We start from the raw sequence: 20,172 nt of genomic DNA, 5'->3' as shown, positions 1-20,172 counted from the left end.
ATATTAGAGGCCAGCACCCCATGGGTAAATTTACTAAAAGTCGAATTGGGTCAATGTTGATCAATTTATTTAATGATGTTTGATTGGTTTATGATCGATTTTGTGTTTCAGGGTCTAAATCACACATTTGCTAAAAATAATAATAATAATAAAATAATAATAATAATAATAATAATAATAATAATAATAATAATTTTATTTATATAGTGCTCTTTCTCCAATAGGACTCAAGGCTGATTTTTAATATTTTTTAAAAATAATTTGAAAAAATCATCTGTAAGTAAATGTGGGATTTAGACCCTGAAATACAAAATCGACAAAACATCTCTCAAACATTGTCCAAAAATCGACCCAGATTTTTTTTTATTAAATATAACCCTAAATCCCATATTTACTAACAGATTATTTATTTTCCTTTTTTTCAAAAAGAATGCGGGTAATTCCAAGTTGATCGCAGCAGGAATTTTGTTAGCAGTTGGGCAAAACCATGTGCACTGCAGGGGAGGCAGATATAACATGTGCAGAGAGAGTTAGATTTGGGTGGGTTATTTTGTTTCTGTGCATGGTAAATACTGGCTGCTTTATTTATACACTGCAAATTAGATTGCAGATTGAACACACCACACCCAAATCTAACTCTCTCTGCACATGTTAAATCTGCCTCCCCTGCAGTGCACATGTGGGGTAATTCCAAGTTGATCGCAGCAGGAAATTTTTTAGCAGTTGGGCAAAACCATGTGCACTGCAGGGGAGGCAGATATAACATTTGCAGAGAGAGTTAAATTTGGGTGGGTTATTTTATTTCTGTGCAGGGTAAATACTGGCTGCTTTATTTTTACACTGCAAATTTGATTGCAGATTGAACACACCACACCCAAATCTAACTCTCTCTGCACATGTTATATCAGCCTTCCCTGCAGTGCACATGGTTTTGCCCAATTGCTAACTGAATTCCTGCTGCGATCAACTTGGAATTACCCCCATGGTTTTGTCCAACTGCTAACAAAATTCCTGCTGCGATCAACTTGGAATTACCCCCAATGTCACAAACATTTGTTAGTAAATGTGTGATGTTAGACCCTGAAGCACAAAATCGATCAACAATCGAGCCAACATCGACCAAAAATCGATCAGCATCAACCCCGCTCAACTTTTAGTAAATATACCCCCATGTGTGACTGAAATGGGGCATTAAAACCACTGACACAGTGGGGATGCAGTTAATTTACCTACAATCAAAATCCTGATGGTCAAAATACCGACAACCTTTGACCGATAGTCAGAATACCGACATGGTCAAAATACAGACATTAAAAATGTTGACATGGTCAAAATTCCGACATTTAAAATGTTGACAGGTCAAAAAATCAACATGAGTTTTTTTTAGGATTTATTCATTGAAACCGACTTGTCCATACTTTGCCATCCCAGTGGATGTGGAGGGGGAATATAATAGTGTGCGAGCGCAGCAAGGCACCTTGCCTGAATCATGGCACGTGCAGCAAGTCATGTGAGGGAACGTGGTACACTTATACGGTGTCCATGTCGATCTATGTTGACATACACACCCAACAAATGTGCAAAACGTGTGTCATCTTTTTGACCTGTCGACATTTTAAATGTCACTATTTTGACCATGTCTCTATTTTGACCATCGGTCAATTGTTGTCGGTATTTTGACCGTTGGAATTTTGATTGTAGGTAAATCATAGTGAACCCACACAGTGATATAAAAAATGGTGGTGTCCTTTTCAACGTAATTACACTTGTACTAACAATATATCATTAACTAGCCAGTATGTGGCTCATTCTTATTTGGGCAAATAAGTTTACTGTACATCAGTGATCATCATTGAATATTGTTGTTACTTTGACATTGATCAGTGCTATAACCTGTGTCTAACAGTACTGTCCTTTCCTCCAAACAGTGCCTGCTTTAGGATCTTGTGAAGGAAAACAGTTTCAGTGTCAGCCTGATGGAAATTGTATACCAGAACTATGGCTGTGCGATGGGGAGAAGGATTGTGAAGATGGCAGCGATGAGAAAGGTTGCAATGGAACGTTGCGTCAGTGTGATGCCAAAACAAAATTTGCATGCAAAAATACAGGTAATTGCATGTCTGGAATCATTTTTACATTGAAAATAGTTTGTATTAGACACATTGTACTTTTGGGTAATTTTGGAGTTGAATGCACATAAGTAATGTTCAGTGGTGTATAAGACAATCTATAGGTTGAATGTGCCATGACTGTGCCATACATTTTATAACTGCATTACGAGATGGAGCACAGGGGTGTTGTTGACTTAATGCTTCACCACAGCGTTCCATTTTTTCAGAAAAAAACTGCCATTATGAGTTTCTATCTCTTTTATTTTTCTTTTTTCTTTTAAGCTTTTTGTTGCTTTATTGGTAAGATGCAACACAAAGCCACATTAATGGAAGAGTACCTATTACGACTAGATATATACAGATTACACTTATATTTGGGTTTCATAGAGTGCTTTGAGTACTGTGGTCCAGAAAATGTTCATAGCTTACCAAGCTGATACCATTTACAACCTCCTACTAACAGCTGCTGTTCATTTTGAAATGCTGGTGTGTAGTAAATATTTTATCAGCACATATCTGACTGCTTTCCTCTTCCCTGTATATTGCTACACATTGAGCACTTGAACGTTATAAAATGTCATAGGTTATTCAATCCGCACCAATAGCTTATGAGGTGACAAGTACAACTAGTTTTTAGAATCCACAAAGTCATTTGTAGAAAGTTCAGAACTATTTTGCATATATGTGCTTCTTGAACAACCATTCAATGAGGAATGACATACCTAAGTTCTGACCTTCCAGATTATGTTGGGACAGTTCTGATTTGTGGAGATTGTCCAGCCAACCAGCAGTCAGGAAGTTCATCCCAATTTGCAGGGGCATTGGTGGTGGTGGTGGGGGGGGGTATTTTCCTACCGCTTACAATGGAGGCTGTTGCTTCTAACATGTGCAGTCTTAAAACTGTGGTTGTATAGTGCAACAAATGTCCCTCAAAGGGGAAAAAGGGGTGTTAGGAAATATGGATGACTGCTGCTCAAGATGTGAGAGCGCTGCCCTTTTTGAAATCCAGATTTAAATGAATAATTAGTAATACTGTGATTTGTAAACAACATGGAGATGAGTTTGATGCTCATTGGTTGGTGCCCATGAGGATGGAAATTAGGGTCATGAGACCAGTGCCACCACCCAGAGCTTAAAGCCAAAAGATAGGCACATAGCGACTTGTCCCCTGAAGAGGCTCTCTGCTCATTCCTGTGTCATGAAATTCCCCTTGGAGAGTCAAAGATACAAAAGAACAGATAAGAAAAGATAAATGGCAGATTTGAGGGGTTTCCAGGTAGCAGACAGAACTTAGCAGGTGCAAGTACAGGTAAAACCAATGTGAGGTGGTGCAGGTAACGGAAAGGGAGGTGGGGTACGGCACAGCAATAGCCTGGGTGAGACAGATGGGCACAGTAAGAAAAAGAATAAATAAAGACTTAGACCATAAAGGAGACTTTTACTAGCAGATCAATTAGCTGGGATGACTGAGCCTGGGAACTAATGAAAGAACCATGTATGTGGTAATGAAGGAATATTTCGCCATGTGAAAGTATGGCAGATGAGAATGACATATGCTTCAAGGTGTTTAATAATATTATTAATAATAATAATAATAATAATAATCTACAGATATCTGCTAATATTCCTTCATCTAAAGATCAAAATAAGTGAGGACAGTAAGGAGTTAGAAGCTTCTTCAGGTACCTTTGGCCTTGGTTATGAAGGACTTTGAATGTCAGCCAATCTTGAAATAGATTTTCCATCTTTCAGGCTGGTTAGTTAATAGCAGTGGCATCACTCAGTGGGTGTAGGCCACAACTGGTGTCACCCTCCTCAGTGACAGGAGCACAGCACTGTGACATTACGTGCAACACTTGACTTCTGTCACAGTGCACGCCTCTGGAGTGATGAAAATGGAGGTCTGGTCACAAAGCCACGTCCTTACACCTTTTCTGGCATGTTAAGGGGACTTTCCAGTGCACCAGGTGTCACTGACCCCAGTGATGCTCCTGGTTAGTAGCCTGGCAGCTGCATTTTGTATCAGCTGCAAGTAGTGTAATTCTTTTGCTGGAGACCAAGGAAGAGGGTATTACAGTAATCTAAGCATGATGATACAAATTACTTTAGGTAGATCATCTCAAGGAATTAAGTGCTTAATTCTGGCTATGTCCCTCAGATTAAAGAATGGGGAATTGAGGGTATCTGATACCTGATGTTTAAGGTTTCAAGCCACCATCCAGGACAACACCAAATGTCTGTACATTTTCAGTGTTTTGCAAGTCCAAGCTGTTTTGGCTATGCTGTATTTGTGTCCTTTTATGGTGACATCCTATCATAAGTAGAGATGTGTGGCGGGCACTTTTTCATGTTTTGTGTTTTGGTTTTGGTTCTGGTTCCATGCTCCTGTTTTGGATCTGGATTGGTTTTGCCAAAACCACCCTTTCAGGTTTTGGTTTTGGATCTGGATAATTTTTGAAAAAAACATAAAAACAGCTAAAATCACATAATTTTTGTGTCATTTTGATCCTACGGTATTATTAACCTCAATAGCATTCATTTCCAGTCTATTCTGAACACCTCGCAATATTGTTTTTAGGCCAATAGGTTGGACCGAGGTGGCTGGATGACTAAGCTAAGCGACACAAGTGTGCGGCACAAACACCTGGCCCATCTAGCAGTGGCACTGCAGTGGCAGAAAGGATGGCAGATAAAAAAATAGGCCCCAAGCAGCACATGATGCAAAGAAGAAAAATAGGTGCAATTAGGTAGCTGGATGGCTAAGCTAAGCAACACAAGTGTGCGGAACAAACACCTGGCCCATCTAGGAGTGGCACTGCAATGGCAGACAGGATGACACTTTAAAAATCATGCCCCAAACAGCACATCATGCAAAGAAGAAAGAGGTGCAATGAGGTAGCTGTATGACTAAGTTAAGTGACACAAGTGTGCGGCACAAACAACATGGGACGTGCTAGAATTTGTCGATATGTAATACACGTACAATATTGGTGGCACAACTTTGGTTGGGGGAGTGTCGGGTGCGGTGGAAACGCGGATGGGGTCCAGGGGTGCCGCAGGTAGGGGAGTGGCGGTTGCGGGTGTGCCGAGGGTGGGGGAGGGGCGGGTGCAGGGGTGCTACTGGTGGGGGAGGGTGTTTGGAGCCGCTGCGGTTTTGGGGGTGGGGTGCCACAGATGGGGCCCGGAGGTACTGCGAGTGGGGATGGGTGGGTAATGCTTCTCCTGTTTCTCTTCCTGGAAGCAGCTAAGATGCTGTCCTCTCTGTGGTAGTGGCTCTCCCGGAGATTTGCACAGTAGCCAAGCAGCCAGTCACTATTGTTAGCGCCGATGTTCCACCGTGCCGCATTGCAGAGAAGAAGATGCACTCAATAAACTACAGCTCTCTGCAGCCCTAAGGGCCGGAATGCTTCGACACTAAGGGCTGCTGTAGTTTATTTAGTGCGTCTACTTCCTTGTAATGTGGCACGTTGGGACACAGGCGCTAACAATAGTGAGTGGCTGGCAGAACTGACTGACTCGCTGAATCAATGTAAAAGGTGAGAGTGCTGTGCAGTGTCAGTGACACTGCACACCCACTGCACTACACAGCACAGTCACCTTTTACATTGATTCAGCGTCCAGACATTACCCTCCGCGATATCACCCACTCTATCTGTTACATTAGCCATATCTGGGCTTCCACGTCAGGGAGGCACTTCTGTGACATCATGCACAGAGGAGGCTATATGCGGCACAGGGCTATGAAAGCCTTCCGCTGCGCCGCTTTCAGACACATCTATGCCAGTGGCCGCAGCAGCTTTTGTTCCACCTGCACTGCAGCTAGGGAGTGGGGATTGTTGATGCCAGAGGGAGCAGGAGGACTGGAAGCAGGACATAGGATGCTGCAGTAAAATAATTCCCACCCCCTATCTACAGCATAGAGACTTGCTGCAGATGCAGTGGCATACCCTCCAGCTGTACCTTTTCGGCAGGTACAGTAACTTTTTTATGGTCTGTACTGATTTTTGGCTCTCCAATCTTCCATTGAAAGTATAGGAAAAGGGGCGTAGTCACACCACTTTACCCGTGGCGATGCCCCCTTTTCGATTTTTTTCCGATTTTTATGTTTAAATTGCTGGAGGGTATGTTGCTGCAGATTCAGTGGGCCTATTTTGGGGCGTGGGCCTGGAGCTGCAGCTCCATCAGCCCCATTGTTAATCCTGCTCTGGGAACACACAGCAGCCAAAGGGCAGAGCCTCCCATTGGATGTAACCTGTGTGGGAGGGTGTTTCTCGCCCAATCAGCTGAAGACTCGGTGTGATAGACCTGCCACTAACCCAATGAGAGCTCCTAGCCATGCCCAGTGTAAGACACACAGGCACAGAGAGTCACAGATATGGGCTATTATACAGGAGATGCAGCACAGGGTAGCATACCCCTACACCACACAGGGCAAACCCTGTAAACTTATTTGGATAATAATGTAATGTATACAGGTTGAGTCTCCCTTATCCAAAATGCTTGGGACCAGAGGTATTTTGGATATGGGATTTTTCCGTATTTTGGAATAATTGCATACCATAATGAGATATCATGGTGATGGGACCTAAATCTAAGCACAGAATGCATTTATGTTGCATATACACCTTATACACACAGCCTGAAGGTAATTTTAGCCAATATTTTTTATAACTTTGTCCATTAAACAAAGTGTGTCTACATTCAGACAATTAATTTATGTTTCATATACACCTTATACACACAGCCTGAAGGTCATTTAATACAATATTTTTAATAACTTTGTGAATTAAACAAAGTTTGTGTACATTGAGCCATCAAAAAACAAAGGTTTCACTATCTCACTCAAAAAAGTCCGTATTTCGGAATATTCCGTATTTCGGAATATTTGGATATGGGATACTCAACCTGTATAACCCTTTTATTTGGAGTAAATAATATACATCACAAGACACCACCACTGGACTTATGGCAGCACAAGACACCACCACTGGACTGATGCAGCACAAGACAGCACCACTGGACTGGACTTATACGGCAGTACCCCTGGACTTATACGGCAGTACCCCTGGACTTGTACGGCAGTGTCAGATAGGATGGCACTTTCAAAAACTAGTCCCCAAACAGCACATGATGCAAAGAAGAAAAAGAGGTGCAAGATGGAATTGTCCTTGGGACCTCCCACCCACCTTTATGTTGTATAAACAGGACATGCACACTTTAAGAAACCAATCATTTCAGCGACAGGGTCTGACTGTGGCTGAAATGACGGGTTTGTTTGGGCCCCCACCAAAAAAGAAGCAATCTCTCCTTGCACAAACTGGCTCTACAGAGGCAAGATGTCGACCTCATCCTCATCTTACGATTCCTCACCGAGTATTAATTCATACCCACTGGAATCCACCATCACAGGTCCTTGTGTACTTTCTGGAGGCAATTGCTGGTAAAGGTCTTCCTGGAGGAATTTATAATTCATTTTGAAGAACATCATCTTTTCCACATGTTGTGGAAATAACCTTCTACGCCAATTGCTGACAAGGTTACCGGCTGCACTAAACACTCTTTCAGAGTACACACTGGAGGGGGTGGGCAACTTGGGTAAAATAAAGCCAGTTTGTGCAAGGACATCCAAATTGACATGCCTACGTGAATGCTGTCACTCATATAATCCTCCACCATTCTTTCAATGGTGACAGAATCATATGCAGTGACAGTAGACGTGTCAGTAATCGTTGGCAGGTCCTTCAGTCTGGACCAGATGTCAGCACTTGCTCTTAACTGCCCTGCATCACCACAAGCGGGTGGGCTAGGAAATCTTATCCTTTTCTTTGCAGAACCAGTTGCGGGAGAAAATGAAGGAGGAGCTGTTGATGGGTCACGTTCCGCTTGAATTGACAATTTTCTCACCACCAGGTCTTTGAACCTCTGAAGACTTGTGTCTGCTGGTAAGAGAAATACAACATAGGCCTTAAACCTAGGATCGAGCACGGTGGCCAAAATGTAGTGCTCTGATTTCAACAGATTGACCACCCTTGAATCCTGGCAAAGCGAATGAAGGGCTCCATCCACAAGTCCGACATACTTTGCAGAATTGCCCCATCTTAGCTCCTCCTTCAATTTCTCCAGCTGCTTCTGCAAAAGCCTGATGAGGGGAATGACCTGACTCAAGCTGGCAGTGTCAAGCTCGAAAGGTTGGAGACAATACGGAAATCATTCTCCACTGCGCTTGAGTCAGGTGCATTCCCACTCCTTTGGCTATATCGTAGGTGGATGTATAGGCTTGATTGGCCTTTTGCTGCTCCTCCATCCTCTGAAGCATATAGAGTATTGAATTCCACCTCGTTACCACCTCTTGCTTCAAGTGATGGCAGAGCAGGTTCAAGAGTGTTTGCTGGCACTCCAGTCTTTGGCATGCAGTGGCTGAATGTCAAAAGTGGCCAACAATTTTTCAGGCCACCGACAGCATCTCCTGCACACCGCTGTCATTTTTATAAAAATTCTCCATCACCAAATTTATTGTATGTGCAAACATGGGACGTGCTGGAATTTGCCCACATGTAATGCACGCACAATATTGGTGGTGTTGTCCGATATCACAAATCCCCAGGAGAGTCCAATTGGGGTAAGCCATTGAGTGATGATGTCCCTCAATTCCCGTAAGAGGTTGTCAGCAGTGTGCCATTTACGGAAAGCGGTGATACATAGCGTAGCCTGCCTAGGGACGAGTTGGCGTTTGCGAGATGCTGCTACTGGTGCTGCTGCTGCTGTTGTTGCAGCAGGAGGCAATACATCTACCCAGTGGGCTGTCACAGTCATATAATCCTTAGGCTGCCCTGTTCCACTTGTCCACATGTCCGTGATTATGTGGAAAGTGGATACAATTGCATTTTTTAGGACACTGAGGACACTTTTTCTGACATCTCTGTACATTCTTGGTATCACCTGCCTAGTGAAGTGGAACCTAGATGGGATTTGGTACTGGGGACACACTACCTCCATTAATTCTCTAACTCCCACTGAACTAATGGCGGATACCGGATGCACGTCTAACACCAACATAGCTGTCAAGGCCTCAGTTTTCCGCTTTGCAACAGGATGACTGCTGTCATATTTCATCTTCCTCACAAAGGACTGTTGGACAGTCAATTGCCTAGTTGAAGTAGTACAAGTGCTCTTCCGACTTCCCCTCTGGAATGACAATTGACTCCCGGCAACAACAACAACAACAGTAGCAGCAGTAGGCGTACCACTCAAGGATCCTCTTGAGGAATCCCGGTTAGGAGAGGACTCCTCAGTCTTGCCAGTAACATGGCCTGCAAGACTACTGACGTTCTTGGCTGAGAAGGAAGTTGACGTTGAGGGAGTTGGTGGTGTGGCTTGCAGAAGCTTGGGTACAAGAAGAAGAAGGGATTTAGGTGTCAGTGGACTGCTTACGCTCTTACGCAAAGTTTCACAACCTGACACTGACTTCTGATGAATGCGCAGCAGGTGACGTATAAGGGAGGATGTTCCTAGGTGGTTAACATCCTTACCCCTACTTATTACAGATTGACAGAGGCAACACATGGACCCTCATTCCGAGTTGTTCGCTCGCAAGCTGCTTTTAGCAGCATTGCACATGCTAAGCCACCACCTACTGGGAGTGAATCTTAGCTTAGCAAAATTGCGAACGAAAGATTCTCAAAATTGCGAATAGAAATTTCTTTGCAGTTTCTGAGTAGCTCGGGACTTACTCTGCCACTGCGATCAGTTCAGTCAGTTTCGTTCCTGGTTTGACGTCACAAACACACCCAGCATTCGCCCAGGCACTCCCCCGTTTCTCCAGCCACTGCCGCGTTTTTCCCAGAAACGGCAGCGTTTTTTCACACACTCCCATAAAACGGCCAGTTTTCGCCCAGAAACACCCACTTCCTGTCAATCACATTACGATCACCAGAACGAAGAAAAAACCTCGTAATGCCGTGAGTAAAATACCAAACTTCTTAGCAAATTTACTTGGCGCAGTCGCAGTGCAAACATTGCGCATGCGCAATTAGCGGAAAATCACTGCGATGCGAAGAAAATTACCGAGCGAACAACTTGGAATGACCACCATGGCTTGACACCTGTTGTCCGGATTTGTGGAGAAATAATTCCACACTGACGAGGTGGCTTTTTTGGTATTTTGCCCAGGCATCACAATGGGCTTATTCATCCCATGGACAACAGGTGTCTCTCCCAGTGCCTGATTTAAACAAACCACGTCACTATCAGAATCCTCATCATTAACTTCCTCCTCAGCACCAGCAACACTCATATCCTCATCCTGGTGTACTTCAACAGTGACATCTTCAATTTGAATATCAGAAACTGGACTGTGGGTGCTCCTTCCAGCATTTGCAAAGGGCGTGCAAATGGTGGAAGGAGCCACCTCTTCCCGTCCAGTGTTGGGAAGGTCAGACATCGCAATCGCTGACACACTTGGACTCTCCTTGGGGATTTGTGATACCATCTTAGAGCGCACAGTTCTTTGCTGTGCTTTTGCCTGCTTAACTCTTATCATTTTTCTAGCAGGAGGATGAGGGCTTCCATCATCATTTGAAGCTGAACCACTAGTCATGAACATAGGCCAGGGCCTTAGCCGTTCCTTGCCACTCTGTGTCGTAAATGGCATATTGGCAAGTGTACGTTTCTCCTCAGACCATTAAAATTTATTTTTTGGGGTCTTTTTACTAAACTTTGGCTTTTTGGATCAAATTGGGCATCAGCCTTGGCAGACAACGTTGATGGCATTTCATCATCTATATCATAACTAGTGGCAGCAGCTTCACCACTAGGAGGAAGTGGTTCTTGATCTTTCCTTATTTTAGCCTCCAAATATTTGTTCTCCATTATTTTTCTGGAGTTATATAACAATATGCGGTACAGCAGAGCGTACCTCTACACCACACAGGGCAAACCCTTTGAAAATTATTTGGATTAAATATTAATAACCCCTTTATTTGGAGTAAGTAATATACAGCACAGGACAGCACCAGTGAACTTATATGGCAGCACCACTGTACTGGACTTATATGGCAGTACCACTGGAATTATACGGCAGTACCACTGGACTGGATTTATACGGCAGTATCACTTGACTTATATGCCAGTACCACTGGACATATACGACAGTATCACTGGATTTATACAGCAGTACCACTGGATATATATGGCAGTACCACTGGACATATACGGCAGTATCACTGGAACTATATGGCAGTACCACTGGATATATACGGCAGTATCACTGGAATTATATGGCAGTACCACTGGGCATATACGGCAGTATCATTGGATTTATACAGCAGTACCACTGGACATGTACGGCAGTATCACTGGACATATACAGCAGTACCACTGGACATATACAGCAGCACAGGAACACTACCACTGGACTGATGCAGGACAACACAGCACCACTGCAATGGACTGGACTTATACAGCAGCACTGTACATATGGCAGCAGAGGTCACCACCAATGTGACTGGACTGATGCAGCACAATACACCATCACTAAACTGATGCAGCACAACACAGCACCACTTGACTGAACTTATACAGCAGCACTGGACATATGGCAGCAGAGGACACCACCACTGTGACTGGACTGATGCAGCACAAGACACTACCACTGTACTGATGCAGGACACTGAGGACGGACACACTCGCTCCTCTCGCTACACTCTCCAATGCCGTAGTGAAAATGGCGGCGACGCACGACTCCTTATATGGAATCTGACAGTGGGATGATGACGTTTTGCCTCGTTCTGGTTTCTGAATCAGGCGGGAAAATTTGAGCCTGACTCGGATCTGGGCTTCGGACCTCATAAGGACCTCTGTTTTATCAGGATTCAGTCGTGGCTGAAATTCAGGAGCCCCCAGAAAGTTACAGGAGAGTAGGCACATATAACTATCACAGATATATAGACATCTAAAGAATCTAAGGGGTGATTTAATCTCTCAGTTGCAATGTGCCATTCCAGAAATGCACATCGCAACCAGCAGCATCACTAGTTTTTCATTACATATCATAGAGGTGTATCAGAAAATTAGCAATGGTAAGCCTACCGTAACAGGTGGATATATTGCCTATCTGCTATTTCTCCCCTATATGCATTCCTCAGTTATGACTGGAAAAATGTCTGGCCCTGCGGTAACACTGTGTGGACTTATCAGTTTTAACAGAAACAACTTTCTTTGAAATGTCAGACAGTTTTAGATTTTTTTTTATATTATTGTTTCACTGCATGCGTTAAGCAATCTGCATTGCTGTGCTATGGTTTGTTTCTACTACCATCTGGAAGGAGAGACACCTGGGGGCCCCCAGGCACGTGCGTAGAGAGTGCTAGATTTGCAGATCTCGGAAGAAAAATAGGAAATAAACAGGCATAAATTTTACCTGACAATTGCTTGGCTGTAACTGAAACAGCTGGTAATTCTCCCATAAAGTTGAAATATAATTGAGATATATTTCCTATTTAGTGATACTTAAAATAGAGTAAATAATTCAGGCTTCTCACAAACAGCCTTGCCTTGGAACATTTATAAATTCAGTTAGGATTCATTCCTGCGAAGGTGACTCTTTACTATGCAGCCTGGTGGATACAAGGATAACTTCTTAACATTATTAGAAATATTACAGTATACCTGCTTTTCACTTTTACTGATGAAAACCAAGATGTATTCAAAGTAAACTTTATTGACTCTTACTGCTTATACAAAGTAAATTATTCAGAAAGCACCCAAGACTAAAGTAGCGTTTATTCAGATAGATAACTGCATTGTGTGCCCGCATGTTGAACTCAGTGCTTGCCTACACTCGTATAAAGTAGTGTGTACTGTAAATTCCAAGTTACTACCACTTATCAATTAACTCTAATTACCTGAGAGCATCTCAACATGTATTAAATATTACTCCTAAATGGTTTAGTATTAACCAATTGCACAATAAAATACATCTTCTCCTGTTATTTAAACATAATTCTTAACACCTGTTCTTATTCTCTTGGCATTTTAAATTAAGATGTATTTCAGAGGTTTATTTAAAATCTCCAAAATTGCATTATGATCAAGCTCAGTAAACATGATGTAAAGTGAATTGTAGTTTTCAGGGTCCGCTGAGAGTGTAGTGCATGATGTGCTTAAATCAGTGATCGGTAACAGGCAGCCCTAGAGCTACATCCAGCCCCCTGAGCCCTCACTTGTGTCCCTCAGCTTCTTCCTTTTCTCTTGTCATACTTATTTGTTATAGCATGCCACCCAATATGTTGGCAGCCCAAGTCAGGACAGGTGGTGTGCCACTGCATTACGGGGTTGTATACATTGTTGAGGGTAATGGCCGATCTTCTGGGTGTGTTCCTAGTGCCAAAAAGTGCTAGGTTGTCCGTTTGCCCCATCCTGTCTTTCACAATCACCTTTACACTGCTGATGCACCACTGGTAGATTTGTGAGGCACCCATTAACGTCATTCCACCCAACTTCTGGTCTAAATAAGGACTGTCCCATTGGAATTGGGATAGTTGGGAGGTATTTGTAGAACTTGTAACACTTCATTAAAATGCCTGATATGTTATTACAGATTATTGTATCTTTCTTTGATTAATTGTATTGTTTACTGAGATTAAGAGTTATGTTCCACTGTTTTGAAGGTTAGAGGACCACCAAAATGCATCCTTTGAAGTGTGTCAGGAAGTTTACCACTGGCTTAGATGTATTGTTTCAGCAACAATGTGCTTCTGTTCTTTATGAGGTTATCTTTCCCACAGGTCCTGCTTCTAGTGTTTTTGAATCCATTTTATGCTCACAGAATCAAGCTATACATCCCTGGTTGCCTGCTGCACACAGGCTCCCCTCCTTTAAATATTTGTAACTAAAGAAAATAAAGACAAATACAACAGGAGTTGACATTTAAAATTAATGTCAAATGTATTTGAAAATCAAATTGAAATAGTTTTATAGTTTTTAATGATTCAAATGAAAGTTTAAAGCTTGTATGGTTGTGAACAAAGTACTAACGACAAAACAAGACAAAGTATTCATACAATCAAACATTGATGTTCAACTCTCCTTAATCAGTAACAGAACATTTGTATTACTGTATATTATATTATATTATATTATTATATTACACAAGGAAAACACACCCACTAATAAATATACACAATGTAAATCCATGCCTCTATTCTCCTGCCACCAGACATGGACAACATTAACCAAATAAAAAAATAGGGATGAGTGTAGGACTTCCAGAAAGAGAGAGAGAGAGAGAGAGAGAGAGAGAGATGCCACCAACACCTGTCTATAATATAAAGAGACTGAAACACCCCACCTAAACTTCAGGTTAATGTTCTGTCAGTTAAAGTGTAATAACCATCATTTAAAGAAGCAACTGAAAAATATCTTAAATGGGGACCTAGCTTGAAATCACTTAGGGGTTTAATTACGCTCAACCAGAACTTGCACTTCCAGTACTTGTGCTCCTTTCCTCTACTCACAATCCCTCCTTCTTGCTAAATCTGTTCAGAATAGACAGAGATGCATACAGAGACAGCCCTGCTCTAAGCTATGTGACGTAATCAGCCATAAACTAATCACTTTTTTAGCAGCTCCATTAATTTTACCCTTGCTTGACATGGTTGTATCAGATGTGACCACACCAGGCTGGGCTTTGCCTGACATGGTCACATCTGATACAACCAGTCAGATATGCTTTGCGGATCAGTGGCGTAACTTTATTCCAGTAGCCCAGAGGCAAGACAGATGTTGCCTCTTCCTCCTTGCCAACTCGTAAAGCAATTTGCACACTCATGATATTCCTATGAAAATTTGTGGTATTGTGTGACTCAGTACTCCCTATCCAGTGACACCCATTTACTGATAACCAGTTATCTTTCACTTTCAAACATGGATCTGGTTAAAATCGCATGTACAGAGTGAAATCTCTGAATCAGACACAGTAGCGTAAAAAGCACTCATTCTGTCTGCAATCTTTGTGGGTGGGATATATTCACATACATCGCCACCCCTCATCGCCCATTGCAGCGATGTTAATCGCATATGTACTAACATATGCGATTAACATCGCAGTGCGGTGACGGAGGCCCCCCGTGATACCTGTGAGGTGGTGTGCGGGGGTCTCCATTTGCTCACCTGCCGGGAAGCAGGAAGCAGGCTATCCCCGGTTCCTTCTCCTACTCCCTGCAGCCGGAAGGACCTCCGGCTGTGTTGCTGTGGGAGGAGAAGTTTAGCTTCAGGGACCAGGACTGCCTTAACAGAGGTATGCCAGGGGGGAGGGGGGTTGGTGTTAGCGGCGGGATGCGGTGGCCGACGGTAAGAAGCCCATGAGCTTCTATAGGGTATCGCCATCCAAAGATGGGGATACCCTCAGGGGCAAAAACCCTGGGGCCGGAGGTTAGTACATGTTAACATGCGGTAAACCCCCGAAAATGGGGGTTTTACCACATTTTCCCTTTAGTACATCCCGCCGTGTGACTACCAGACAATTCTGAAAGCATTTTAGTGAAAGCAGTTTTGTAACAGCTAAATAATACATAGGGCATTTTAGTGACCACATATAAAACAGATAACATTGAAGTGATAGACAGACAATACAGAGAACACTGCAGTGACCGACTTAGTGTTGCAGTGCCTCACCATTTAATGCAGAGAGTGTCGCAGTGCAACTATATAATGCAGAAAGTGTTGCAGTGCTCACCATATAATACAGAGAGTAGCAATACCAGCCATACAATGCAGAGAGCATTGCAGTGACTGCCACATTATACATAGAGCGTCACAGCCCAATACAGAACTGCCTGCCCACTGCATTCGGTAGTTCTGCCTATGGTTATAGATAGATATATATATATATATATATATATATAGAAAGTACACAGAAACATGTACAGAGTTACACAGACACATATATACAGTAACTCAGACACATATTGTATATATACACAGACACATATAGTTACACAGGAACATATATAGTTACACAGACACATATACACAGACACATACCTGTATATAGTTACACATACACATATATACACAGACACAATATGATTTAATGTCCCTCAAACCTTACTGATCAATAGATGATATTGAGGATGGGATATACTAAAGGGAAAATGCGGTAAACCCCCCGTTTTGGAGGGTTTTACCGCATTTTCATACTGTATGCACTACTGCCTGGCTGCCGGGTTTTCGGTGCGGAGGGTAACGCCAGATTTTGCTGGCGTTACCCTATAGAAGCCTATGGGCTTTCTTCTGCAACCATCCTGAGGGATCCAACTGGATCACCCCCTCCCCCCTGTATACCTCTGGGCAGAGGAGGCTACATCTAGCACCCAGCTCCCAGCTCTGGGCACCGCCGGCGAGATGTCCTGCCCCAGCCGTCCTCCTCCGGCCTAGCCAGGAAGCCAGCCAGTCTTCATGCCGCAGCAGCACCGTACAGGTATCTCCTCTCCTGGGCCCAGGCTGTGCTGATTGGTGGACAGCAGTGGGGGTGGAGCCGGTGTCTCTGTCCCTCCTTCCCCCGGAGTCACAGTGCAGGTAAGAGGTGGGCTTCTTTCCTCCAGTAGCAGCAGCCGGTATCGCAAAGAACAGCTCTTATCAGTAAGATCTGTCCTTTGCTATACTTATCGCATATGTACTATGTACTCCGCCACACCTTAATACATCCCACCCTGAATGAGGACTGTGGTAGCTCCATTTCTACTATGTTACACTTTAGGAATCAGGGTTGGACACTGCGCTAGGTAGCCCTGCTCTCCTCATCCCTTCTGATCATGAGGATGGGCCCTGAAAGGAAAGGAGGCTGGGACACATGCCCCAAGTGACCCTTTTACTATGAGCCACCATTCTGTTTGCAAGTAGCTGCTCCACCCCCTCCTCATATGGGAGGCAGAGCCTCTACCTGCCTGGGAGGGGATGAGAATAGGGGATAGATAAGATTCAGGAGGAGAAGCTAATCATCAGTCTCAACTTCTGCAGCTGAACTCTGCACACACAGAGATCAGCATAGTTGTGCTGGGGGGAATGATGTTCCCTTCATAGTAACATAGTTGGTGAGGTTGAACAATACCAGTAGTCAATCGAGTTCAACTTGACTTATATTATATTCCCTATTCTATTCTGGTTAAAAGCTAGATCCTCGGATATCTTTTTCCATTAGAAATTTATCTATCCCATGTTTAAAACGCATTGACTGAGTCCGCCATTACAACCTTCTCTGTCAGTGAATTCCATGTTCATATTGCCCTTACAGTGAAGATTCCCTTCCTGTGTTGAGTATGAAATTTCCTCTCCTCAAGCCTTAGTGGGTGTCCGTGCATTTTGTGTAGAGGTCTCTTAGTAAAGAAATCACCTAATAGTTCCGCATATTGCCCCTTTATATATTTGTAAATATTAATCATATCTCCTCTTAGTCATCTCATTTCTAGTGTAAACATATCTAACCTAGAAAGCCTCTCCTCATAGTACAGTGTCTCCAATCCCTTAATCAATTTGGTAGCTCGACTCTGAATTTTTTCAAGTTCTGATATGTCTCTTTTATAGTGTGGTGCCCAGAACTGTACACAATACTCAAGATGCGGCTATACCAATGATTTGTACAGTGGCAGGATTACGCTCTCATCTCTTGTCTCAATTCCCCTTTTAATGCATGCTAACACCTTATTTGCTTTTGTTGCTGCACTTTGACATTGTGTACTGCTGCTAAATCTACTACAGGTTGAGTATCCCATATCCAAATATTCCGAAATACGGAATATTCCGAAATACGGAGTTTTTTGAGTGAGAGTGAGATAGTGAAACCTTTGTTTTTTGATGGCTCAATGTACACAAACTTTGTTTAATACACAAAGTTATTAAAAATATTGTATTAAATGACCTTCAGGCTGTGTGTATAAGATGTATATGAAACATAAATGAATTGTGTGAATGTACACACACTTTGCTTAATGCACAAAGTTATAAAAAATATTGGCTAAAATTACCTTCAGGCTGTGTGTATAAGGTGTATATGTAACATAAATGCATTCTGTGCTTAGATTTAGGTCCCATCACCATGATATCTCATTATGGTATGCAATTATTCCAAAATACGGAAAAATCCGATATCCAAAATACCTCTGGTCCCAAGCATTTTGGATAAGGGATACTCAACCTGTATCAATGAACACCCCCAAATCCTTTTCTAATACCGTTTCCCCTATATTTTCCCCATTTAATTGGTAGGTTGCATGTTTATTCTTAGTCCCAAAGTGCATAACTTTACATTTTTCCACATTAAACCTCATACTCCATTTTGTTGGCCAAACTTCCAGTTTAAATAAATCGCTCTGAAGAGACTCCACATCTACATCTGACTTTATTACCCTACATATTTTAGTGTCATCTGCAAAAATTGACACTGTGCTTTCTAGTCCTTCTAGATCATTTATAAATATGTTAAACAATAGTGGCCCCAGCACGGAACCCTGCGGTATTTCACTACTTACTTTAGCCCAGTTGGAAAACATCCTATTAACCACCACTCGCTGTTCCTCACACTTTTAATTTAGGAGCATGCTCCCCAGTTTGCCATTCGCAGGACATTTTGTTGCACAATTTCGGGAGTGATGTCGGTGATCACAGACTGCAACATCACTCCCTGGTGGCTGCAGCGGTAGGAGGAAATCCATTCTGTACTTGTGCAGAGCGGACTTTCTCTATAACAGACGGGGAAGCAGCAGGAAGTGCCTGACATATGTAATACGACCTGGTCAGGCAAAACATTCTTGGCTGCAGTCATGTCCCATACATTTATGCCAGGCAAGTGGCTAAGCAGCTTTGACCAAGAGATGACCACTTTGTAATTGAACTGATCAAAGCCCATTCTTAAATGTTTTATTTTATTTTTTAAATATTGTTCATTATATGTAACTGTGCATTATGAATAAGCAACTGTGTTTAGGTGTGTTTTCCCAAAGCCAAAATGCACATTTTGCACCTGTTTGCACATGAGGAGCAGGAGTAGAGTGGAGCAAAATTCCATAGTTTGAAGCTGGCTAATCAGTGTGCAATACTAAAATTGTCCTTTTTAAATTAATTGTGTGGCAATAAAGTTGATTCTAATTAAATGAAATCACTAAATGTCCCAGATACAGTAGCAAACTAAACAGGATTCTCTCACCTGCGATGCAAAACATAATGGTTAGAAATAGTATAATATTATATATTATTATTATTATTATTATTATTATTTAGAAGTCCATGTAATCCTACCATAGAACCTAGTCTCATATTAGTGACTATTTCATTGAAATTGAAATCATGCTGTCACTGAGGCTGTAAACATGATTGGGAGTCACCAGTGAGGTCATCCTGGTTAATAAGTCTCTTATAGTGCTAGCACAACATTGTATCCTTCTACTTGACAGTGTATCACTGGAGACCTGCTCCCATTCAGTCAAGTCCAGCTGAGCACAGCATGAGAAGTGCCATCAATAGACACAAGGTGTTGTTAACATAACATATCTATTTTCTGTGCTCTCATTTTTCAAGAATTGAGATTACACAGCTAGTGTCCTGTAAACTCATTATAAAGTGATATTATTAGTTTTTATTCCTACTTATTTATGTTTAATGTCAGGGTGTATCATTGTAAACCCACAGACGTGGGGAAATTTATCAAAGTGTGGTTTGTCAAACTTCTGATTTTAAAGGCATTCTTATGATACGTTGTTGTTACAATTTACAACATGGAAAGAATAATAAGTGTGAGAAGCACCTTTAGAATGTAAGCTCTCACGAGCAGGGCCCTCTTCCCTCATGTGCTTATCCTTTCTTACTTAAATAATCTTCAACTGCACCACATCCATCAGTCTTCTGCCACCTGATACTTATTCCAGTGTCATCTGCTGATGTAGCTATGTTTATTTACCCTGTACTTGTCCTATACTGTCATCAACTGTAAGTTGCTGTTTTCCTGTTTGATTATTTGTTTATGTATTCTGTAATTGGGCGCTGCGGAACCCTTGTGGGGCCATATAAATAA

General features: G+C 42.5%; 1 protein-coding gene across 1 annotated transcript in view; it reads left to right on the top strand.

Annotated features, from left to right (window-relative positions):
• The window catches only part of LRP1B (LDL receptor related protein 1B), a 1,835,733-nt gene that overhangs the window by 930,299 nt on the left and 885,262 nt on the right, over positions 1 to 20,172 (top strand). Inside the window, exon 21 of the mRNA XM_063932605.1 lies at positions 1,929 to 2,108. Within this exon, the coding sequence (XP_063788675.1) occupies positions 1,929 to 2,108 (180 nt within the window). The remainder of the gene's footprint in view (positions 1 to 1,928; positions 2,109 to 20,172) is intronic.

This window comes from Pseudophryne corroboree, chromosome 7, assembly GCF_028390025.1.
Source record: "Pseudophryne corroboree isolate aPseCor3 chromosome 7, aPseCor3.hap2, whole genome shotgun sequence".
NCBI lineage: Eukaryota > Metazoa > Chordata > Amphibia > Anura > Myobatrachidae > Pseudophryne > Pseudophryne corroboree.
The sequence above is the reverse complement of the archived record's forward strand: the minus strand, read 5'-3'. Positions and strand labels throughout refer to the sequence as shown.